The 24,388-nt window shown below is 35.7% G+C and overlaps 1 protein-coding gene across 3 annotated transcripts in view; it reads left to right on the top strand.

Moving 5' to 3' along the window:
* Window positions 1–24,388, top strand: part of ARFGEF1 (ADP ribosylation factor guanine nucleotide exchange factor 1) — a 149,627-nt gene that overhangs the window by 40,561 nt on the left and 84,678 nt on the right. For all 3 annotated transcript variants that reach the window (XM_043602221.1, XM_043602222.1, XM_043602223.1), the window contains 5 exons: window positions 11,902–11,932; window positions 12,456–12,612; window positions 13,744–13,890; window positions 15,777–15,956; window positions 22,339–22,615. In XM_043602221.1, coding sequence (XP_043458156.1) covers window positions 11,902–11,932; window positions 12,456–12,612; window positions 13,744–13,890; window positions 15,777–15,956; window positions 22,339–22,615 — 792 coding nt within the window. The remainder of the gene's footprint in view (window positions 1–11,901; window positions 11,933–12,455; window positions 12,613–13,743; window positions 13,891–15,776; window positions 15,957–22,338; window positions 22,616–24,388) is intronic.

The following is a 24,388-nucleotide window of genomic DNA, read 5'->3' as shown; positions in this document are numbered from 1 at the left end:
TAAAATAACCCTACCAAAATGTATCTCTTCTTCACCCCTGCTCCTTCACTGTCGCAGAGTGAGAAGACTGCGTTTTGTGTTTAAGTTAATGGTATGTCTATGCAGTTATGCAAGCTAGATCTCTTCCTGCTAACACCCTTTCCTTCACCTCTAGATATATGAGATGGTTTCATTGGTTTTCCTCCCAGATGTTCATGGAATTCACATTTACTCATCCCTATTGTTACAGCTTAATTCAAGCCATTAGCTCCTCTTTAGGTAACTGTAGCATTCTACTTAACTCCTGTATTTTTATTTAATCTTCAACTACATGAAATGTGATTCCAAAGTTAAATGGCTTGCTTTGAAAAAGTAAACCTAGCAGAATATATACATCCAAAGGAATGTTATTTTTCAAAATAATCCCTACATTTGTGCAGTGTTCTTATAAATTTTTAAAACATCTATTATTTAAATTCAATTTAGTTAATATACAGTGTAGTATTGGTTTTAGGAATAGAACCCAGTGATTAATCACTTAAATATAAACACCCTGTGCTCATCCCACCAAGTGCCCTCCTTAATGTTCATTACCCATTTAGCCCAAAACTCTTCCCACCTCCCCTCCAGCAACCCTGTTTGTTCTCTGTATTTAAGAGTCTTTTATGGTTTGTCTCCTTCTCTGTATCTTATTTTTCTTTCCCTCCCGTATGTTCATCTCTTGTGTTTCTTAAATTCCACGTATGAGTGAAGCCATATTTTTGTCTTTCTCTGACAGACTTATTGCACTTAGCGTAATACACTGTTTCCATCCACATTGTTGGATTTCATTGTTTTTGATCACCCAGTAGTATTTCATTGTATATATGTACCACATCTTCTTTATCCATTCATCAATCGATGGACATTTGGGCTCCTTCCATAATTTGGCTGATAGCACTGCTGATAGCAGTGCTATCAACATTTGTGTGTATGTGCCCCTTCAAGTCAGCATTTTTGTGTCCTTTGGATAAATACCTAGTAATGCAGTTGCTGGACCATAGGGTAGTTCTATTGTTAATTTTTTGAGGAACCTCCATACTGTTTTCCAGAGTGGCTGCACCAGTTTGCATCCCTACCAATAGTGCAAAAGGGTTCTGCCTTCTCCACATCCTTGCCAACATATGTTATTTCCTGAGTTGTTAATTTAGCCATTCTGACAGGTGTGAGGTGGCATCTAATAGTGATTTTGATTTGTATTTCTCTGATGATGAGTGATGTTAAGCATCTTTTCATGTTAGCCATCTGGATGTTTTCTTTGGAAAAGTGTCAATTCATGCCCATTTCTTCACTGGATTATTTGTTTTTTGGGTGTTGAGTTTGATAAGTTCTTTATAGATTTGGGTACTAACCCTTTACCGATATGTCATTTGCAAATATCTTCTCCCATTCTGTTGGTTGCCTTTTGGTTTTGCTGATTGTTTCCTTCTCTGTGCGGAAGCTTTTTATCTTGATGAGGTCTCACTAGGTCATATTTGTTTTTATTTCCCTTGCCTCTGAAGACATGTCTAGTAAAAAGTTGCTGTGGCTGAAGATGCAGAGGTTGCTGCCTATTTTCTCTAGGATTTTGATGGTTTTCTCACATTTAGGTTTTCATCCATTTTACATTTATTTTTGTATATGGTGTAAGAATGTGGTCCAGTTTCATTCTTATGCATGTCATCCAGTTTTTCCAGCATGATTTGCTGAAGAGTCTGTCTTTTTCCCATTGGATACTCTTCCCTGCTTTGTCAAAGATTAGTTGGCCATACATTTGTGGGTCCATTTCTGGGTTTTCTGTTCTGTTGCATTGATCTATGTGTCTGTTTTGGTGCCGATACCATACTGTCTTGATGATTACGGCTTTGTAACACAGCTTAAGGTCTGGAATTGTGATGCCTCCAGCTTTGCTTTTCTTTTTCAACATTACTTTTGCTATCTGGGGTCTTTTGTGGTTCCATATAAATTTTAGGATTGTTTGTTCTAGCTCTGTGAAGAATGCTGGTATTATTTTGATAGTGATTGCATTGAATGTGTAGACTGCTTTGGGTAGTATCGACATTTTAACAATATTTGTTCTTCCAGTCCATGAGCATGGAATGTTTTTCCATTTCTTTGGGTCTTCTTCAATTTCTTTCATTAGCTTTCGGTAGTTTTCAGCATACGGATATTTTATGTCTTTGTTTAGGTTTATTCCTAGGTATTTTATGGATTTTGGTGCAGTTATAAATAGGATTGATTCCTTGATTTTTCTGCTGCTTCATTTTTGGTGTATAAAAATACAGCTGATTTCTGTATGTTGAACCTCTGACTTTGCTGAATTCATGTATCAGCACTAGCAGTTTTTGGTGGAGTCTTTTGGGTTTTCCATGTAGAGTATCATGTCATCTGTGGAGACTGGAAGTTTGACTTCTTTGCCAATTTGTATGCCTTTTCTTTCATTTTGTTACCTGATTGCTGAGGCTGGGACTTGCAGTACTATGTTGAACAACAGTGGTGGGAGTGGACTTCCTGTCATGTTCCTGACCTTAGAGGGAAAGCTGTTGGTTTGTCCTTACTGAGGATATTAGCTGTGGGCTTTTCATATATGGCTTTTATGATGTTAAGTTATGTTCCTTCTATCCCTACTTTCTTGAGGGTTTTTACCAGGAATTGATGCTGTATTTTGTCAAATGCATTTTCTGCATCTATTGAAAGGATCATGTGGTTCTTATCCTTTCTTTTATTAATGTAGTGTGTCACATTGATTTTCGAATATTGAGCCAGCCCTGAAGCCCAGGAATAAATCCCACTTGATGATGGTGAGTAATTCTTTTCATGTATTGTTGAATTCAGTTTGCTAGTATCTTGTTGAGAACTTTTGCATCATGTTCATCAGCGATATTAGCTTATAATTCTCCTTTTTAGTGTTTGTTTTCTGACTTTGAAAGCAAGATAATGCTGTCTTCACAGAATGAGTTTCTTCCATTTCTATTTTATGGGAAAGTTTGAGAAGAATAGGTATTAGCTCTTCTTAAAGTGTCTAGTAGAATTCCCCTGGGAAGCCATCTGGCCCAGGACTTGTATTTTTTGGGAGATTTTTTTATAACTGATTTGATTTTTTGCTGGTTATGGGCCTGTTCAAATTTTTTGTTTCTTTCTGTTTCAGTTTTGGTAGAGTGTGAATGTCTAGGAATTAGTCCATTTCTTCCAGGTTGTCCAGTTTGTTGGCATATAATTTTTCATAGTATTCTTTTATAATTGTTTAGATTTCTGTGGTATTGTGATCTCTCCTTCATTTATGATTTTATCTGTTTGAGGCCTCTTTTCTTTTTGAGAAGTCAGGCTAGGGGTTTATCAGTTTTGTTTATTCTTTGAAAAAACCAGCTTTTAGTTTCATTGATCTTTTGTTTCTATATTGTTTATTTCTGCTCTAATTTTTATTATTTCCCTTCTTCTGCTGGCGTTGGGCTTTATTTGCTGCTCCTTTTCTAGCTCCTTTAGGTGTAAGGTTAGTTTATGTATTTGGGACCTTTCTTACTTCTTGGGATAGGTCTGAAGGGGCCCTTTGAGAGGGCTTTCCATTTTTTTTTTCTTGTGGTTGATTTTAAATTTCATAGCGTTGTGATCTGAAAATATGCATGGTATGATCTCATTCTTTTTGTAACCGTTGAGGGCTAATTTGTGACCCAGTATGTGATCTATCCTGGAGAATGTTCCCTGTGCACTTGAGAAGAATGTGTCTTCTGCTGTTTAGGATGAAATGTTCTGAATATATCTGTTAAGTCCATCTGGTCCAGTGTGCCATTCAAATCCATTGTTTCCTTATTTATTTTTCTGATTAGATGATCTGTCTGTTGCTGTTAAGTGTGGTATTAAAGTCTTCTACTATTATGACATCATTATCAGTGAGTTTCTTTATGTTTGTGATTGATGTATATATTTGGGTGCTTTCAAGTGGAGGGCATAAATAATTAAAAATTGTTAGATCTTCTTGAGGGATAGACCCCTTAATTATGATATAATGCCCTTCTTCATCTTTGGTTACATTCTTTATTTTAAAATCTAGTTTGTCTGATATCTGTCTGGCTATTCCAGCTTTCTTTTGACCTCTATTAGCATGATAGATAGTTCTCCATCCCCTCACTTTCAATCTGAAGGTGTCCTCAGGTCTAAAATGAGTCTCTTTGTAGGCAGCATATGGACCTTGGTTTTTTGTTTGTTTGTTTGTTTTTGTTCTTTTTTTTTTTAATCCATTCTGATACCTTGTATCTTTTAATTGGAGCATTTAGTTCATTTACATTCACAGTGATTATTGAAAGATACGAATTTAGTGCCATTTTCTTATCTTTAGATTTGGTGTTTCTGGTGATCTCTTGTCCTTTGTAGTCTTTGTTGCTTTGATTTTTTTTTTCCCCCTCCACTCAGAGTTCCCCTTAAAATTTCTTGCAGGGTTGGTTAGTGGTCACAAACTCATTTAGTTTTTGTTTGGAAAAGTATTTATCTCTCCTTCTATTCTGAGTGACAGCCTTGCTGGAAAAAGGATTCTGGCTGTATATTTTTCCCATTTAGCACATTGAATATTTTTTGCCACTCCCTTCTGGCCTGCCAAATCGGTGGACAGACAGGTCTTCCAAGTCAGTGTACAGGTCTGCTACTAACCTTATGTGTCTACCCTTGTAGCTTAAGAAACTTTTGTCCCTAGCTGCTTTCAGAATTCTCTCTTTACCCTTGTATTTTGCAGGTTTCACTGTGCTATGTTGTTGTTTTAGCCTGTTTTTGTTGATTTTGAAGGGAGTTCTTTGTGCCTCTTGGACTTGGATTCCTGTTTCCTTCCCCACATTAGGGAATTTCTCCAATATAATTTGTTCCAATAAACCTTCTTCCCCTTTTTCTTGCTTTTTTCCTTCTGGGACTCCTATGATATGGATATTGTTTCATTTCATGAAATCCCTTAGTTCTCTGTCTCCCTTCATGATCTTGTAAGTTCCTTTCTCCTCTTTTTTTCAGCTTCATTATCTTCTGTAATTTTATATTTTATGTCACCTGTTCTCTCCTCTGCTTCTTTAGTCCTTGCTGTCACTGTATCAAGTTTACTTTGCATCTCAGCTATAGCATTTTTTAATTCATCCTGACTAGTTCTTCAGTCTTTGATCTCTGTAGCAAGGGTTTCTCTGGGGTCTTCTATGCTTTTTTCAAGCCCAGCTAGTAGACTTATGACTGTTGTTCTAAATTCTTGTTCAGATATTGTTTGTATCTGTTTTGAGCAAGTGATTTCTTCTTGACCTTTCTTTTGGGGAGAATTTCTCTGTCTTGTCATTTTGGCTAAGTTTCTGTCTTAGTGTTTTTTTTGTTGTTTTTTTTTTTTTTAATTTCTTAATGTTTGTTTATTTTAAGAGACAGAGCATGAGCAGGGAAGGGGCAGAAAGAGCTGGAGACACAGAATCCAAAACAAGCTCCAGGCTCCGATCTGTCAGCACAGAGCATGATGCAGGGCTCAAACTCATAAACTGTGAGATCATGACCTGAGCCAAAGTTGGATAACCAACTGAGCCACCCAGGCACCCCTCTCAAAAGAGTGTTTTAAAAGCTTGTTATGTTTCCTGCACTTGAGGATACTACTATATTAAAAAGAGGTCGTATACTGTCTAGGGACTGGCACTCCAGGAAGTGTTTCTAGTGTATACTGTGTGCACTCTGCCTTTGCATTTTGGCTGCTCTTTGCCACTGGTCAGTCCTCTACATACCTCCTCCTTGTTTGCAGTGGTAGAGTATTTGGACCTTTAACTAGGTGTGCTTTGTTTGTTGAAGTAACCCTGGAAAAAAAAGGGAGCCTGATCTCCCCCTTCCCTCCAAAAAAACAAGAAAAGGAAAGGGAACCAAAAAAACCAAGCAGAGAATCAAAAAACTGTAAGTCTGATTTTCAAAGAAAAAGAGGAAAAAAATAGGAAAAAAAGAAAAAGAGAAGGAAAAAGAGAAGAATAAAAAAGCCTGACCTCTCCCCCCCACCCAAGAAAAAAAAGGAGGAAAAGGACATTTAGAAGAACAAATAAGGAACTATGAGCCTGATTCCAAAAGAAGAAATGTTGTTGTTTAAAATTCTTTTCACATATCTGTTGTGATAGTTGATCAGATCACTGTTCTTAATCGATCCTATATCTTTATAGTTTGGGTTACAAGCTTCTTGAGACTATTGATAGTTATGTGCTCTTTTTCTAGAGTACATAGTGCTTGCACACACACAGTTTGGGATGGTATGAAGAAGCCCTAAAGTTAGGGACTTTTGTTTTGTGGTCACAGAACATTCTTCATACTTGGCTCCAAGCCATTTGTGATTAATTAATTGGTGGTTAGAATCTGGTTCCCTTTCTAGAGATTTTCCTTCTATGAAGTTACTCGTTTAGAAGAAGGAAGCAGACAGGAAAGAACTGCAGATAGTGAATTCCACAAGTATTGTTGAACACTAGCACCATTATGATAATTGATGCCTAGCTCCCGCAGTTACTGCTTTGAAGGAGACACCACTTTGGATGTATAAGTTCTAATGTGTTTACTAAAAACTATCCATTTCACTTATCAGGTATTTCCTTATATTACCAATGTAGTTTTCATTGAGTAAATACTGTTCTGCAAACTAAAGGCAAAATGATGTCATGAGAGGTAGATACAAATCACTCATAGTATGTAGCTAAGAGAATGTTGAATTATATTGTTATTTTGAAGTTTATATTGTACTTTCGATGGACAACAAGAAAGCTGCTAAGCATGTTGATAACAAACGTAATATTGTAAGAGGGAATATTTTATATACTTAGGAAATCAGGCATATAACTTGTATATAATCAGTTATCTTTTAATAAATCATTCTTTTCTGTTCAGTAAGTAAGTCTTGTGCCTTATCAACTCTTCACTTGGTTCTAGTTATTTAATGTACCTGGAAGGAGTAAAACTTGTATTTCTTTCAAAGTACTTTGAATCTGTACTTTTTATGCTAATTCACAATGATCCATTTACTCCAAAATTTAATCTTTCTTTCTATATATAAGGAAGTGGTTATGTTTCTGTGGTTTACAACTTTTTATAAAACTAATTTTGAAGGGATATGGAGAGTTAATGGCTAGAGAGAAAATAATTCTTAAAAGAATTTTGGTAATAGTTTTTTTTTTAAAGGGCTAGGACTACATAGTTTAAAAACCTACATATGACTAAACAAATTCATCATCTGATTTTTATATTATTTTAGCTCAGAAGTTATGATTTTTATTACCACATCTAGTATTGTCTATTTGCACCATCTAGTGTTTCCAAAGCATTTTTAAAAATACTGTGCTCTTTGTGGTCATCCTTGTAATAATTCTGGCATTAAACACTGTGTGGTTTTTAGTTTGCTAATACTTCTTAATTTGTAATACTTCTTAATTAGTATGCTAATACTTCTTAATTTCATGTTTTAATAATTTTTTTCTTCTGGGTGTATTTTCTTCCTTTAATAATTGAGAATTAATTAGTTTACTTCTTGATTCTTCTGTTGAAGGCCAACCTGAAGCAAACTGTTTCCAAGCCCTAATTTATTAAAATAGGCAGTTTCCTGAAAAATTGTATTACTGGGCATTCGTTATAAGAAAACTAAAAAGTCATTCCTTTTTAGCATACACTCAAGTGTACTTGTCTTACCAATATAGTAAATGGATGTGGCCATGGTGGATGAAACCCATCTGTCTTCCATTCGTTTGTTTTAACTGCTTTATAGCAGTGATTTTTAAACTTGTTTGTATATCAGAATCCTCTTAAAGCCTTGTTAAAACACAGATTGTAGGACTCTACACACAGAGTTGCCGATTCAGTAAGTCTTTGTGGGGCTGGGTGGTGGTACTGCTCTGGTCCTGGGACCGTATTTTGAGAATCACTGCTTTATAATAAGTTTATGCTGGTAGTTGTAAAATGAATTTTTCATTTCAGTTTAATCAGTTAGTAGAAGGTTGAGTAAAGATAGCACAATGTGTAGAGTGTAATACACTAAGACCAGTGAGACTAGTTTCTGGATCACTACTTAGCAGCTGTCTGACCTTAATGTTATTATGTAACTCTTCTGATCCATAGTTTTCTCCTCCATAAGATAGGATTGTCCTTTGAGGATAAAACTAGGTAATGTGTGGGAAAATGTTTTAAACTGTATATTGCTACACAAATATAAAGTAGTATTGCATTTCTTTAAAAACTTCAACTTATTTTAAAATACTGTGGCTGTATCATATTGTTACTTTCAGTATTTTGATACTTACTTTCTACCTCCCCCCTATTGCCCCTTGTCCTTGTAATCTTGGTTACTTTTTAGTGATAATGTCTTCCAGTTTAAGTGACCTCAAATAGCTTTGAAAGGAAACATTAAAATGAATACAGGGTGTGTTGGTGGGACTATAAAAATATAAGCATTTTGTGGGACCAGAAAGATAACCATGCAAGCTGAAAACATGTAAGCTATGGTAATAATCAGTGGGGGAAGGGGTGCCTGGGTGGCTCAGTCGGTTAAGTGTCCAACTTTGGCTCAGGTTATATTCTCATGGTTTGTGGGTTCGAGCTCAGCATCGGACTCTGCGCTAACAGCTCAGAGCCTAGAGCCTGCTTCAGATTCTATGTCTTCCTCTCTCTTCTGCCCCTCCTCATTTGTGCTCTGTATCTCTCCCCCCCTCTCTCTCTCTCTCTCTCTCCCACTCTCCCTCCCTCCCTCCCTCCCTCCCTCCCTCCCTCCCTCCCTCCCTCCAATATAAATAAACATTAAAAAAATCAGTGGGGGGAAATTGTAATAATTGTTTTGTGACCTTTAACGATTTCATCAGTCTTTAAAACTTTTTTTTTTTTTTTACTGTGGGTTATAAGTATAGGGAAAGGAAAATGTATAACTCCTATTTAGTACAAGGTAATTTAAAATATTAGAAATATTGAAAGTTAAGTTTTTTTACAAAAATACAATTTATCTAAAGCATTTTGAACAGTACTTGCCTTGTATGACTTAACGATATGGAGATTAAAAAACATATAGTACTATCTGAATTAGAGAAACGTTACGTTTAGTGTAGCTTGTGTTGGATATGTTTCATTAGACTTTAAATGTGGGCATTTAAAAATAATGGAGTCATAGAATAAAATGGTTCATAGAGTCTTATAAGATCTTTTGAACCATAATGTTTTAGAGCAAAGGTCAGCAAACCTTTTCTATAAAGGGCTTTGCAGGCCAAGAAGAAAAATCAAGGATATTATATAAGTACTTACACACCAAGAGAAAACAGATTTACACAAATTTTTTATTGATAAGATTCAAAATAATCATAATTGAGTATACATTTTGTAATCCTGGCCTAATGAAAATTCTTACAGGTGGAGTAACATTACTCTTCACTGGGTTTCAAAGTTAGTGTTCCCTGTCATCATTTTGACTGCAAATATTCAGCTGTAAAAACTGTCCTTAAACTTGGGAAAATGGGTGCTAGATGGCTTTGGCATGTGAGCGATAGTTGTTGACTGATATTTTAGAATATAAGGGACTTTTGTAATCATCTAGTTGTGAAGTAAGGGTTGTTTCCTAAGGTCACACGGCTGTTTAGTAACATGGTGTTGAACCATAGTGCTCTTTAAAATGTACTACTTCTGGGGCGCCTGGGTGGCGCAGTCGGTTAAGCGTCCGACTTCAGCCAGGTCACGATCTCGCGGTCCGTGAGTTCGAGCTCCGCGTCAGGCTCTGGGCTGATGGCTCAGAGCCTGGAGCCTGTTTCCGATTCTGTGTCTCCCTCTCTCTCTGCCCCTCCCCCGTTCATGCTCTGTCTCTCTCTGTCCCAAAAATAAACGTTGAAAAAAAAAATTTTTTTTAAAAATAAATAAAATGTACTACTTCTAATATTCTTAACTAATGTATTATTAACCAGAATACCATATTTCCTACTTATTTTATAAATGGAAATTCACCTTCTACAAAAACTGCTACCTTATCCCTTCACTTCCCTTACATTGTTTTTCTGCCTTACTTGGATTTTAGCAATACCTCAGATTCTTAAATAATGATGATATTTAAAAATAAACAATATGGTTAAAAATCTTAATGAAAATTTGGGGCACTTAATTTTCCTTTCATCTGTATCGTATTTTTAAGGTGATTTAAATTATTTTTAATTACATATATTGGTGAACTGTAGAATTAAAAAATTATTTTTAATATCTATTCATTTTTGAGAGACCGAACGCAAATGGGGGAGGGGCAGAGAGAGGGAAACAGAATCTGAAGCAGGCTCTGCCCGATTTGCGGCTTAAACCCGTGAACCGCGAGATCATGACCTGAGCCAAAGTTGGACACTTAACCGACTGAGCCACCCAGGCGCCCCCGTGAACTATACAATTTTAATAGCCATATACAAATCTTAAGTAACAGACATTGTGAACTTTTATTAAGTAGTATTTTAAATACCTACAGGTAATATTTTTGTATCGTCTCCCTTCCACTTCTACCACTGGTAAAATGAAAAGAGCTTTAGCCCACAGAGAACTAAACTGAAATACCAAACATCAGATGCTCAGCACAGAGTAGGTAATGATAGATACAACTTTATGTATCTATGACAAAGTGATTTGACAAAATCACTTTAGAAAGGGCTTAATATAGTCTCTGGATAACTTAATAATGATTAAGTTACAGGCTAGTAGTTTATAATACCAATTTTAACACATTTGGTCAATATTCATAGGTACACATATGTAATAGAGTGGTTAAGAAACCAGGATCTGAAGTTAGATTATCTAGTTGTGAAACCTGATTAGCCATACACCCAAGCCATGCAGCCCTTGAGCAAATTATTTGACCTCTTTGTGCTTCATTTTCCTAATCTTTAAATTTTTTTAAGTTTGTGTTTGAGACAGAGAGAGAGGGACATAGTGCAATTGGAGGAGGGGGTGGAGAGAGAGGGAGGCACAGAATCCGAAGCAGGCTCCAAGCTTTGAGCTGTTTTAGCACAGAGCCTGATGGGGGGCTCTAGCTCACCGACTGAGATCATGACCTGAGCTGAAGCTGGATGCTTAACCAACTGAGCCACCCACATGCTCCATCATTTTCCTCATCTTTAAAATGAAGATTGCTGTGAGGCTTATGTTAGTACATTTAAAATGTAATAGTGCTTGGCACATAGTTAGTTGTCAACAACTGTTGGTTATAATAATAGTAATTATAAATGTTATGCTTGATTTTCCTTCCAAATTTTAAACGGGTTTAAACAATTAACTGGACTCCCCAGCCTATCAGTTAAATTTAAGGGTCTTTTAGTATAGGTAGGCTTTATCTAATTTACCTCATTTCTTATGCTATAAACAACAAAAGGGAAAATTTCCCATTGAATTGAGCATGTGTATTTTTACAGTGCCTTGTGTAGTCATAGTAGAAAAATTGGTTAAATATCAACACATATGTCCATGGTCAAGAGGTTATAGTCCTAGTGCAATAATCTTGAGATAATTTTAGGAGTGATGCGTTCAGTTTTTTCCTCTCACTGAACATATGCCTTAATTTTATAACTTGAATACAATATACTTAATACTCTATTCTTAATATTAATCCTTCTGGTTAATGTAGTTACTTGACAAAAAATCAACAAAAAAAAAGAACTACTTTGAGAAAACAAACGCTTTGGGAATTAGTAACCTGTAGTTGTACCTATCCTTATGGTTATTAATATATATTCTTTGTATAGTTTGATAAAATTATATTTTATAAATTAATACATTAAAGAGCAAGAGAATTTTAGCTACTGAATTTTCTTTTGAATTTGCATTCTTCCCAACTTCTTATAGGAGTTATGAATTAGTTTACAAAGTTTATAATGAAATTACTTGATGATCTTTCTGTTGTCAAGTTTTCTAACATGTGCCTCTTTTTTTTCCCCCCAGAGGAAATAAAAGCGGAAACTGAAAAACAGAGGTTTGTGGGGTTTCTTTTCTTTAGTAAAAATAATTTGCAAACTTATCAGTCTTGGTTAAAATAGTAATAGTCATCTATATGTGGCAGATTTTCTGTATGTGATCTTTATGATAAAATTAATAATAAAAAGTTTTTAAGAAATACAAGCAGAAAGATCTCATAAATATAGGAGAGTATTCCTGAAATACCATAAGATACACTTTAAAGTCTTTGTGTAAAGACTTTGATTCATATTTAGAAAGATTACGAAATGATTATTTTATAATTTAAATACTTTTTCAGTGACTAAATAGCTATTTTAATTTCTTTGATTTTCTTGCATTTAGTTACAGCTCTGGCCATTAGCTTTTTACCTGTAGCAAATCATTTCATTTCCCTGGGCTTTGGTTACCCTCATGAAATACGGGAAGATGGAAGATTGTTTAGTAAAATTCCTTTCAAACTGAAATTTTGTGTTTTCATATGAGTTTATCATCAGTACAATCAATGTAATATTCTAATCATACTCTTCTTTTTCCTTTAGTCCTCCTCATGGAGAAGCAAAAGGTGGATCAAGCACCCTTCCACCAGTGAAATCAAAGACAAATTTTATCGAAGCAGACAAGTACTTCTTACCCTTTGAATTGGCGTGCCAGTCCAAATGTCCCCGTATAGTTAGTACATCTCTTGATTGTTTACAGGTATGTATAAAATGGCATTATCTAAAAACTGTTTAATTTGAATGTGTTTCTAAACATTACCATAATTGGTGATTCAGACATTTTCCATGAAAGCCTTGAGTATTCTTTTTGTGGTAAGAAGCCAGATGGTTGCTAATATACAAGAGAGACAGAATAATAGTTTCAAAAAGGTGTTTCTAGCTTAAGGGTAACAAAAATCATTAGTTGGCTTAGTGAGACAAATAATCTTTACTTAGTGTTTATTTGGTCCTATTTTCCATCAGTGAAATGCAGGAACCATAGTACTTTTAACCTGCTACTGACTTTACATACATCATTATTTGCAATGATTTTACTGAATGCCTGCTGTTTTATATAAAGCAATAGGTTAATATTGACAGTTTAATTATTCACTGCTGGACTTCAGCTCTGATTTTCACGTATGTCAGAAAAATTCCTTAACTCTTTCATCCTGTTTTACTTAAACAAACGTGTGTGTGCACACACACAGGATTCTCTTAAGATATTTGTAAAATTTCCAGATAGAGGGGTCTTTCTCTCTTCAGGTCTTTTCACTGTTTGGGGAATTATATGTATTGAACCAATAATTCAGTGGCTAGGAAAAAACCATATTTATATGATTAGTTCGGGATTTAGATGAAGTTCATTGATATCTAAGGCTTTCCAGGGCTATAATGGATGATGATTGAACAAATCCATGATTTGTTACAGCCACTGCATGGAAATTGGGTTTTCTGTATGTTCACAGATCTGATGCAGAAAGAGATTGAATCATTTAAATATGTTGATAGCTTTCACAAAAGCAGTATCAATAATGGTTAGAAAGAAAGCAGTAAGCTATTCTGATTCATCAGACCAGATCTAAAGTGTGGCTTTCTCAAAATAGGGCCTGATGGTTTTATTCTGGTTAGTATGTTTCTGTGGTTATTATGAATGTAAAGAATTTTACATGTTTATAGCTAATACACCTTTCTTCAGGAAAAGTTGGTATAGCCTTGGATTTGATTATACTTTAATGTTTTTATGTAAAAAATTTAACATATATTCAATTACATATTATAATTTTAAAGTATATTCAATTAGTATATATATTAGCTTAATTAGGATCTTTATTTTCTTTCTGCATCTTAGAAACTTATTGCTTATGGGCACTTGACTGGCAATGCTCCAGATAGTACAACACCAGGCAAAAAATTAATTGATAGAATTATTGAAACCATTTGTGGCTGCTTCCAAGGTCCTCAAACAGATGAAGGAGTTCAGCTGCAAATAATAAAGGTAATTGATTATATAGTGAATTTGTCATTCATTGTGTGTGTGTGTGTGTATACATTTTAAAGTTTATTTAGTTTGAGAGAGAGAGCCCATGCCAGCAGGGGAGGGACAGAGAGAGAGAGGGAAAAAATCCCAAGCAGGGGCTCAATTCCACAAACCATGAAATCATGACCTGAGCCGAAATCAAGAGTCAGATGCTCAGCTGACTCAGTCACCGAGGCATCCCTCTATATATTTTTTTAAATCAGAAGCCATTTATCTTGGATATATTTGGAAAGGTCATTTTATGTGCTTTCCATCGCTAATAGAGGTCATTTAGTTGCTTTTTAGACCCCATATGAGTGGATTTTGTTGAATGCCAAGAGTTCACTAGTGAACTATATTTCTAGGTCTGTTATTTTAAAGGTCCCAATTTAGGCTGTGGCTCCCAGAGTTTTCCAGAGTATTTTGGTTTCTGGAATGCTTGCCCTACATATTCCGTCTTTTGAGCTTTAGGGTTCATATGATGGTCCTGTGACCCCTCTAAGTTTCTTGTCTACTTCTGGATCTCTTGTAGTCTGCCCTCTAGACCCATGCTTCACCATGTGAACTATTTGTGCATCAGCCTTACTGATTCCCTTGCACCTATTCATTTGCTGAACATGCTCAGCCAAACTTTCTTCTGGGTTTGTGCTATAATACACCTGGGTGATCAAACTCCTTTAAAGAAAAGTCACTCAGTTGTGTTTTTAGTCTGTTATAAATATTGAAGTCTTAATATGACTGCTAATGGTCATGGTGATATGTTAAGCATCAGTAAAATTTTCTTGTACTTTTAGTACTTTTGAAATCATTTACATGTATAAAGTGTTTTTCATGTGTAGATATAGCCTCTCTGAGCCTTTCAGTTTCATAGCTGTAGTCACTTCACAAGTTATTCTAAAAATGCCGTCCAATCAGTTGGCCTCTCATTTGCAATTTATTTATTTATTTTTTAAATTTTTTTAATGTTTATTTATTTTGAGAGAGACAGAGAATGTGAGTGGGTTAGGGGCAGAGAGAGAGGGAGACACAGAATCCGAAGCAGGCTCCAGGCTCCGAGCCATCAGTACAGAGCCTGACACGGGGCTCGAACTCACGAGCCATGAGATCATGACCTGAGCCGAAGTTGGATGCTCAACTGACTGAGCCACTCAGTCGCCCCCATTCATTTGCAATTTAATATCAATCATGGTTTATTTAAAATAAACTCAGTGCTGACTTTGTGTAGTATTGTACAGCATAAAGGACAAAAGAGCCCTTGCTCTTGAGAAATTGCATGTACCCTAATCTGTGAACATTCATACAAAGTTTATTGGGAAATTCACGTAGGATTATTTTAAATGCTTTATTCTAATTTAATCTGATACTTGAATGCTTTATTCTGTGTGTAAACATCTTCACCAACAACAGCAGTACATTTATTTAGTCTGATCTGTAAGAACCATCTCAGAAAAATTTGGAAGTGAGTAAGACAGTGGGTACCCTCCAAAGTTGACAGCCTTATTCAACAGATATGTCATATGAAGCATATGTCTTAGGAAGCATATCTGTGTTCTGCTGGACAATTAGTGCTGTGCATTTTAATAGACTAATAGTTTTATAAAAATGAAACTTGAGTGTTGAAACAATTTAATTGTATAGTTTTCTTGTGTTCTGGGTTTGGGAGGATTATTTGGAAATTACTGCTAGTTGATAATACATATTCAAGGTTAGAAATTCGGTTGGGTGTATACTAAAAATTCTGTTCATGTGTACTTGAAAGTGGTAATGGTATCTAAAAGTTTTAATTCTAATATAAAAATACTCATATTTTTGTGCTGAAATGCAGGATGCAGAAAATTGCTTTAACTGTGTCTTTCTTTTTAAAGGCTTTACTTACTGCAGTAACATCGCAACACATAGAAATTCATGAAGGAACTGTCCTGCAAGCTGTGAGAACATGTTACAATATCTATCTAGCAAGCAAAAATCTCATCAATCAGACGACAGCCAAAGCTACTCTTACTCAGATGCTAAATGTTATCTTTGCACGCATGGAAAACCAAGCAGTAAGTATTAAAAAACAGAGATTGTAAAGAACACCACAGGTACCAAATATAGAAAAGAATTTAGAGAAATTATAGTGAAATCTTTGGTACTTGCAGAGAAGAATATTTTTCATTTACAGTTGTACTTTAGTGAAGATTTGTGGTATTATTTTGTTTTGAGGTTAACTGACTTGTTTAACTTTGGAAAAATATATTTTTAGTGGTTGACAAGTAGAATTTGAAAGATATTTATTGTCATCCTCATGGAAGTGTTAATAGATTGAGGATACTTTTATTGTACTCAAGTTTAGTAGATGAGTGTAATGTAGCTATAATGCTACTGATTTGATCTATTCTGCTGTAAAATATTTAGTCATTGAGTCCTTTCAAAGTAAAATGTGTATCTACATTGATGAAATAAATTTGGGGGGGCTAAGAGATAAGCTAAAGAATCATTTTATGTATTCTTTTTAATTGTTTAGGTCTACATAATTACATATCAACTTCTAACTTTTTTTAAAACTGATTTTAAACTTTAGATATTACAGAGAGATCCCCTTACCCGTCTTTCTTTAATGCCAGTGTCTTATATAACCATATTATAATACTTGTACATTACTGTTAAATAAACTACAGAGCCTACTTGAATTTGACCAGTTTTCCTACAAATATCCTTTTTTTTGTTTCAAGTTCCAGTCCAGGATCTGACAATGTACTTAGTATGAATTTAGTTGTTATGTCTTAGTCTTCTGCAGTTTGTTGTAATTTCTCAATCTTATCTTTGATCATCTTGATGCTTTTGAGGGATACTTAAACCATTTTTTTTAAGGTACCTCAGTTTGCTTTGTCTGATGTTTTCTCATGATTAGACTGAGGTTGTCCAGTTTTTGCTAGAATACCTCTGAAGCATTGTTGTGTCCTTTTCAGTGCATTGTATCAGGAGTTCATGATGTTGACATGTCCTGTTACTGGTAATGTTAACTTTGATTACTTGATTAAGGTGGTATCTTCCAGGTTCCTCCACTGTAAAGATCTTGGAGTTACCTTAAAACTGTGTAAATATCCTGTTTCCTTCTTATACTTCCCCATCCCCATTTTAACTATCCTTCAGTGGATCTTGTTGGCAACATTTATTACTGTGGTGTTTCCTAATGGTGATTTTCTGTTGATCTCTTCTTCTTTATAAACAAGAGTTATTCTTCTGTATCTATTAAAAGAATTCTTCTTTCCTATATATTTTTCAATTTTTTATTTATATCGGTCTTTACTCTTAGATATTTATTCTGTTATAATTCAGTGCTATTATTTATTTTGTTGTTCAGATTATTCCAGCTTTGGCCTTGTGTACTTTTGACAAGCTCCCATCCTTTTTTGAGTACCTCCTTACTTCCTGTAATCTCAAAATGTTCCAGGCTCATTTTGAATTTTTTCTCCTTCAGCCCTAGAACCAACCACTTCAACAGGGAGTTTTGGCTCCTTCAATTGGAGAATGGTAATTAGAAACCAAAATCTGAGTGATAGGTGTATTCATTGCTACTGAGATGTTATTGCTGCTAGGCCCTCTCAGCAGATAGAGCTAGGAAAGATGTATCTGTATAGTCCCTCTTTCACCTAACCCCACACCTATATGTCTGTATATTTTTATACTGATACATCTTTCAGTCCAACATGACAGGGTTCATTTCAGCCTTTTCCCTTTACTTATTTGTAACTTCCTGTCTCTAAACAATGAAAAGTATGGCTTTTATTTTCTATGACACAGTATTTGTTGAGTCCTATTATCCACATAAAATAGTTTTAGAATAGTTAACCCATACCACTGTGAGAAGAAAACTTACTAAGTAGATTACAGCATTTCTTCTTCTTTTTTTTTTAATTTTTTTTTAACGTTTATTTTTGAGACAGAGACAGAGCATGAATGGGGGAGGGTCAGAGAGAGGGAGACACAGAATCTGAAACAGGCTCCAGGCTCTGAGCTGTCAGCACAGAGCCCGACGCAGAGCTCGAACTCACGGACCGCGAAATCATGACCTGAGCTGAAGTCGGCCGCTTAACCGACTGAGCCACCCAGGCGCCCCAATTCTTTTAGCCTTATAAGATTCATTCAAACTATTGTTTTCTGAAGGTACTTAGGTTCTTTTTTCTCCACACTCTTCATGCCATAATGTTAATTCCTTTATACGATTAAATTAATTTATTATTGCTTGTTTTTCCTTTTTTTGGTTAGTTTTAATTGCTTATTTCTTGAGTATGTTAAACAGGACTGTGATTTAACACAGCTACACAAAAGGTATACTCAGAGGACTACTCCTTCTTCATCCCTCTGACTCCATTCTTCTTCCCCCTTCTTCCTGCCCCTTGGATGTTGCTAATCTCTTTTGTTTCTAGTTTATCCGTCCTGCATTTATGTAACACAAATGAGCAGATACATGTATGATTTCACATATCCTCTTTCTTACATGAGAGGTAGCATACTATAGTAGTTACGTATCACTGCATAACAAATTACCCCAAACTTCAGCTGCTTAAAACTTATCATTTAGCTGCTTATCTCTCAGAGTTTCTGAAAGGCCAGAATACAGTAGTGGCTTAGCTGGGTGGGTGTGGTTTGGGTTCCACATGAAGTTGTAGTTCCCTGCATGGATCACAGTGTGATCTGGTGCTGCAGTCATTTAAAGGTTTCATTGGGCTAGAGAAGACACTTCCAGTCTTACTCATTTGGCTTTGGTGAAAGGTCGCAGTTCTTTACTGCCTGTTGTCTGGAAAGGCCTGAGTTTTGTGTGGATCTCATAGGGATGCGCACAGCATGGCAGCTGGCTATCTCCAGGGAAGATGATCAGACAGCAACAAAACAGAAGCTACAGTGTCTACTTTATGATCAGAAGCGGGTACCCAGACCATCCCTGGTACAATGTGGGAGGGGACTTTGCAAGGAAGTGAAAATCAAAAGGAAAAATCATTGGTGACCATCTTAAAGGCTGGCTACCACACATACTATACATCTCTCTTAGTACTTTGCTCTTTTCACTTAGAAGTATGTCCTGGAAATCATTCCATATTACTTTTTAGAGATCATCTTTTTTGTAGGTGTATGGTACTCTGAGATGTGCTGTAGTCTATTCAGTCACTCTTCTACATATTGACATTGGATCCTTTCTAGTATTTTGAAACTACAAATAGTAGTTGTACTGCTTTTTTTAAAGAAATGAATGCATATAATCTTTTATCACTTTTTAATGGCAGAAACATGAGAAAAGTTTTATTGGTTTGACTTGTTCAACAAGTTTTTTTTTTTTAATAATTTATTTTTTAATTTACATCCATGTTAGTTAGCATATAATGCAACAGTGATTTCAGGAGTGGATTCCTTAAGCCCCTTACCCATTTAGCCCATTCCTCTCCCACAACCCCTCCAGCAACCCTCTGTTTCTTCTCTATATTTAAGTCTCTTATGTTTTGTCCCCTCCCTGTTTTTATATTATTTTTGCTTCCCTTTCCTTATGTTCATCTGTTGTGTTTCTTAAATTCCCATGAGTGAAGTCATATGATATTTGTCTTTCTCTGACTAATTTCACCTAGCATAATATCCTCTAGTTCCATCCACATAGTTGCAAATGGCAAGATTTCATTCTTTTTGATTGCCTAGTAATACTCCATTGTGTGTGTGTGTGTGTGTGTGTGTGTGTGTGTGTGTGTGTGTGTATACACACACCACATCTTTATCCATTAATCCGTCAATGGACATTTGGGCTCTTTCTATCCTTTGGCTATTGTTGATAGTGCTGCTATAAAAATTGGTGTGCATGTGCCCCTTTGAAACAGCACACCTGTATCCCTTGGATAAATACCTAGTAGTGCAGTTGCTGGGTCATAGGGTACTTCTATTTTTAATTTCTTTAGGAACCTCCATACTGTTTTCCAGAGGGGCTGCACCAGTTTGCCTTCCCACCAGCAGTGCAAAAGAGATCCTCTTTCTCTGCATCCTCACCAATAACTGTTGTTGCCTGAGTTGTTAACGTTACCCATTCTGACAGGTGTGAGGTGGTATCTCATTGTGGTTTTGGTTTGTATTTCCTGGATGATGAGTGATGTTGAGCATTTTTTCATGTGTCGGTTGGCCATCTGGATGTCTTCTTTGGAGAAGTGTCTATTCATGTCTTTTGCCCATGTCTTCACTGGATTGGTTTTTGGGTATTGAGTTTGGTAAGTTCTTTATAGATTTTGGATACTAACCTTTGATCTGATGTCATTTGCAAATATCTTCTCCCATTCCTTTGGTTGCCTTCTAGTTTTGCTGGTTGTTTCCTTTGCTGTGCAGAAGATTTTTATCTTGATGAGGTCCCAATAGTTCATTTTTGCTTTGGTTTCCCTTGCCTCTGGAGATGTGTTGAGTAAGAAGTTGCTGCAGCTTAGGTCAGCGAGGTTTTTGCCTGTTTTCTCCTTTAGGATTTTGATGGCTTCCTGTCTTAAGTTTAGGTCTTTAATTCATTTTGAGTTTATTTTTGTGTATGGTGTAAGAAAGTGGTCCAGGTTCATTCTTCTGCATGTTGCTATCCAGTTTTCCCAGCACCACTTGCTGAAGAGACTGTCTTTATTCCATTGGATATTCTTTCCTGCTTTGTCAAAGATTAGTTGGCCATACGTTTGTGGGTCCATTTTGGGGTTCTCTGTTCTGTTCTATTGATCTGAGTGTCTGTTTTTGTGCCAGTACCATACTGTCTTGATGATTACAGCCTTGTAATGCATCTTGAAGTCTGGGATTGTGATGCCTCCAGCTTTGGTTATCTCTTTGTTTGTTTGTTTGTTTGTTTTTAATTAATATAATTTATTGTCAAATTGGCTTCCATACAACACCATGCTTGTAGGTGATTCCAAAGTATGTGCTTGTTCCACTAAACCACATTGCCTATCTGTTGAAGCTTAGCCTGAGGGTGGGATTGGATTGCAAATCATAGGTTCTTCACTGCTACTTTGGAAATTGACTTTCTCATGAATGGGCTAAAGTATCAGTCTGAAAATTATATTCTGATTCCAGCTGTGCAAATAGTCATGTGCATCATTTTCTTTATCTGTAAAACGTGGATTTAGACATGTTTATTATAAGGAATTTTGGCATTGGCACTTTGGGCATTAAAATCTTTTAGTTTAAATATATTTTATACATTCATATAATTAGTTCTGGTGTTTCCACATAAAATGGAATATTACTAAGAAATGTGAAATGTTCTTATTTGACAGAGTATTTACCATTATGGAAATTAATTCTGTGAGAATCATTCTTTTTTCATATATATATAAAATTTATTTATTTATTGAGAGAGAGAGAGACAGTGTGCACAAACTGGGGAGGGGCAGCAGAGAGAGAGGGAGAGAGACTCTCAAGCAGGCTGCATGTTGTCAGTGCAGAGCCCAGCTGAGAGGGCTCGAACTCCTGAACTCTGAGATCAAGACCTGAGCCAAAATCAAGAGTTGGATGCTGAACTGACAGCCATCGAAGCATCCTGTGAGAATCATTCTTATTCTTCGGTTATGAGGACCAAGAGAGTTGTATCTGAAAGCAATAAAGTGCTAAAAAAAAAAAATGAAACTCTGTGATTCTGTTTGTTACTGGTTTAGCATCTTACAAGTAAGCCAGTTTTACAGGTGGTATTCTATATATAATAATGACAGGTCTCTTAAAATAAACATTTGTTGATATGATTTTTTCATCCTTGTTAAGATGACTGGACAGAGACATTTAAGTACTCATTGTGATTTTATTTATTATATGTAATTTTATTATTTTTACTTAAATGACATTTGACAATGTGACATAAGAACATGTTACAGAAGAGTATACACTGAAAATTCCCTCTGACACTTGTTTCTAATTTGGTCATTTCCTAACCCCCCCCCCCCCATAAGTAACCATTATCATTGACTATTTTCTTGTGTATCTAGATTTCATTTGTTTATGTATGTATAAGTAAAATGAGTTAGTGTTTTATTTCCCCATCCACTTTTTCCCTCCCTTAGTGAAATTTTGATTTTAGGAAAATCCACTGTTTGCATTAATCCAATTATTATTCTGAGTCTATTAAAATTTATTTCAGTTTTGTAAATTTTGCTTAGGTTATACAGTCACATGATTCAAACACCAAAAATAGTGAAGAGAAGATATGTACTGAAAGACTTTCATCTCTGTTTTTATGTACCAATTTCCATCCCTCTAAGAAGTAACCACTGTTACTTGTTCTTGTGTGTTTTTAGTATATTTTATGTTCTTTGCTTCTGATGGACTACAATTTCTAATCCCAGAGACAAAATGACACCTTTATATAAAGGATTTATAGTTGAGCATAACATTATCCTTCCAAATTTTAAACAACTTATTTTACTAATATGGGAAATTATTTCTTTCCAGTTGCAGGAAGCCAAACAAATGGAAAAAGAAAGGCATCGGCAGCATCATCATCTGTTGCAGTCTCCAGTAAGCCATCATGAGCCTGAATCACCTCAACTTAGATATTTGCCACCTCAAACTGTTGATCATATGACCCAAGAACATGAAGGGGACCTTGATTCCCATACAAATGATGTGGATAAAAGCCTTCAGGATGATACAGAACCCGAAAATGGATCTGATATTTCCAGTGCAGAAAATGAACAGACTGAAGCTGATCAGGCAACTGCAGCTGAAAGTAATCTTTTTGAGAAGGGGTTGTGGGACATGTTCAGGGAAGAGTGTAGGCATGCATGTTTGGGAAAGAAATGTGGAAAGAGTAATGTGATTTAATGGAGAGCAGACACGTGGTTAGTTGTGGATGTTTTCCATCCTAGGTAGTGAATTTAATTGACTTCAAAATACAGGATATCTATTAATACTATGCATTCACTGGCATCTCATGAGCAGTACAATTTACAGACTTGTTTTGGAGGAGATACATGTTACTAAAGGGGGTCTTGAATGTTTGTTACCATGTCATATAGGAACTTCACTTTTCTTAAAACAGTTTCACAACAAACAAAAGATCTGTTTATAAGATTTTCTGGAATGTGACTGCAAGTTTTAGGGCATCAATGTGTTACTGGTTCAGAAAATACTATTGTCTAAAAGTACTGAAATTAAGTATAAAAATAGAGTAACCACCTAACATACAAAAATATTTTTATATCCTGATGTATAGTAAGCCCTAAAATTGAGATGTTCTCTGATAGTATTTTTCTGAGTAAATTTATTTGTAAGAGAAAGGTTAGAAGGGGCACCTGGATGGCTCAGTCATTTGAGCATCCAACTCTTGATTTTGGCCCAGGTCATGATCTCCTGATTTGTGAGCTCTAGCCCTGTGTCAGGCTCCACACTGATAGCACAGAGCCTGCTTGGAATTCTCTCTCCTCTCTTTCTACCCGCCTCCCCCCCCCCCAACCCCGCCCCAACTCATGTGCATTCTCAGTCTCTTAAAATAAGTATTTTTTAAAAAAGAAAAGGGTTGCAAGATTACAAAAATTAAATTACGTTTATTTATTTTACTAATTTGTTTCTCTAAAAATAATCACATGAAGTCATTTTTTTTTTCCTCCCAGACATTATTTTCAGCTTTAGCTAGTTTATAAAACTGCTAGGGAGTTTTGTTGTTCCCTTTGTTTCTTATTAACTTCCATCAAAAAATGATGGAAATTCTGTTGCCTGTTTACTATGTTTGCATGGAAGTAGGATGGTTAGGTCTTAGTTACAGTTCATCTGAATTCTGTATTTTTCTTTGAGAAAGGACTTCTGTAATATATTTTCAGCCGTTGATTTTTTTCTACCACATCTTTTTTATAATGTAATAGTGGGATGAACATCAGCAGTGGCATGAGTAGATGCCTTTTTAATGCTTTTAATAGTGCTTTACTCTTTATTTTAAAAGGGGTAACTTTGGGGTGCCTGGGTGACTTAGTTAAGCGTACAACTCTGGATTTCGGCTCAGGTCGTGATCTCACTGTTCGTGAGATCAAGCCCCACATTGGGCTCTTGGCTGACAGCATGGAGCCTCCTTGGGATTTTCTCTTTTCCCATTCCTTCCCCCCTCCCTCCCTGCCTCTCTCTCTCTCTCTCTCAAAATAAACAAATGTTTTTTAAAAAGGGATAATTTTGATAAATCTAAGCATTCACAGTACCCAAGCTAATAGTAAATCTATGCTGCTTATATGATTTACATTTTTCTAGCCAGCTCTTGCCAGATTTCACCTACTTTTACTGTGAGCTTGTAAGAGGCTGATTCAAAGGACTGATCTCTAATAAAGCTGGGACTTTATTTCTTCATTTCTTCATGCATTCAGCAAATATTTATTTAGCATACTGTATCCTAGGCACTATGTGGCACTTGAGGTTAAAAAGCTGATAGAGATAAAGACATTGTTCTAAGGGTGCCCATGGTTTGCCTGGATGGTCAGGCATATATAAATGAGGTATAATGTGATAAGTATCCTGA

This window comes from Prionailurus bengalensis, chromosome F2 (genome assembly GCF_016509475.1).
Source record: "Prionailurus bengalensis isolate Pbe53 chromosome F2, Fcat_Pben_1.1_paternal_pri, whole genome shotgun sequence".
NCBI classification, from domain to species: domain Eukaryota; kingdom Metazoa; phylum Chordata; class Mammalia; order Carnivora; family Felidae; genus Prionailurus; species Prionailurus bengalensis.
This window is presented reverse-complemented; position numbering and strand designations above follow the sequence as displayed.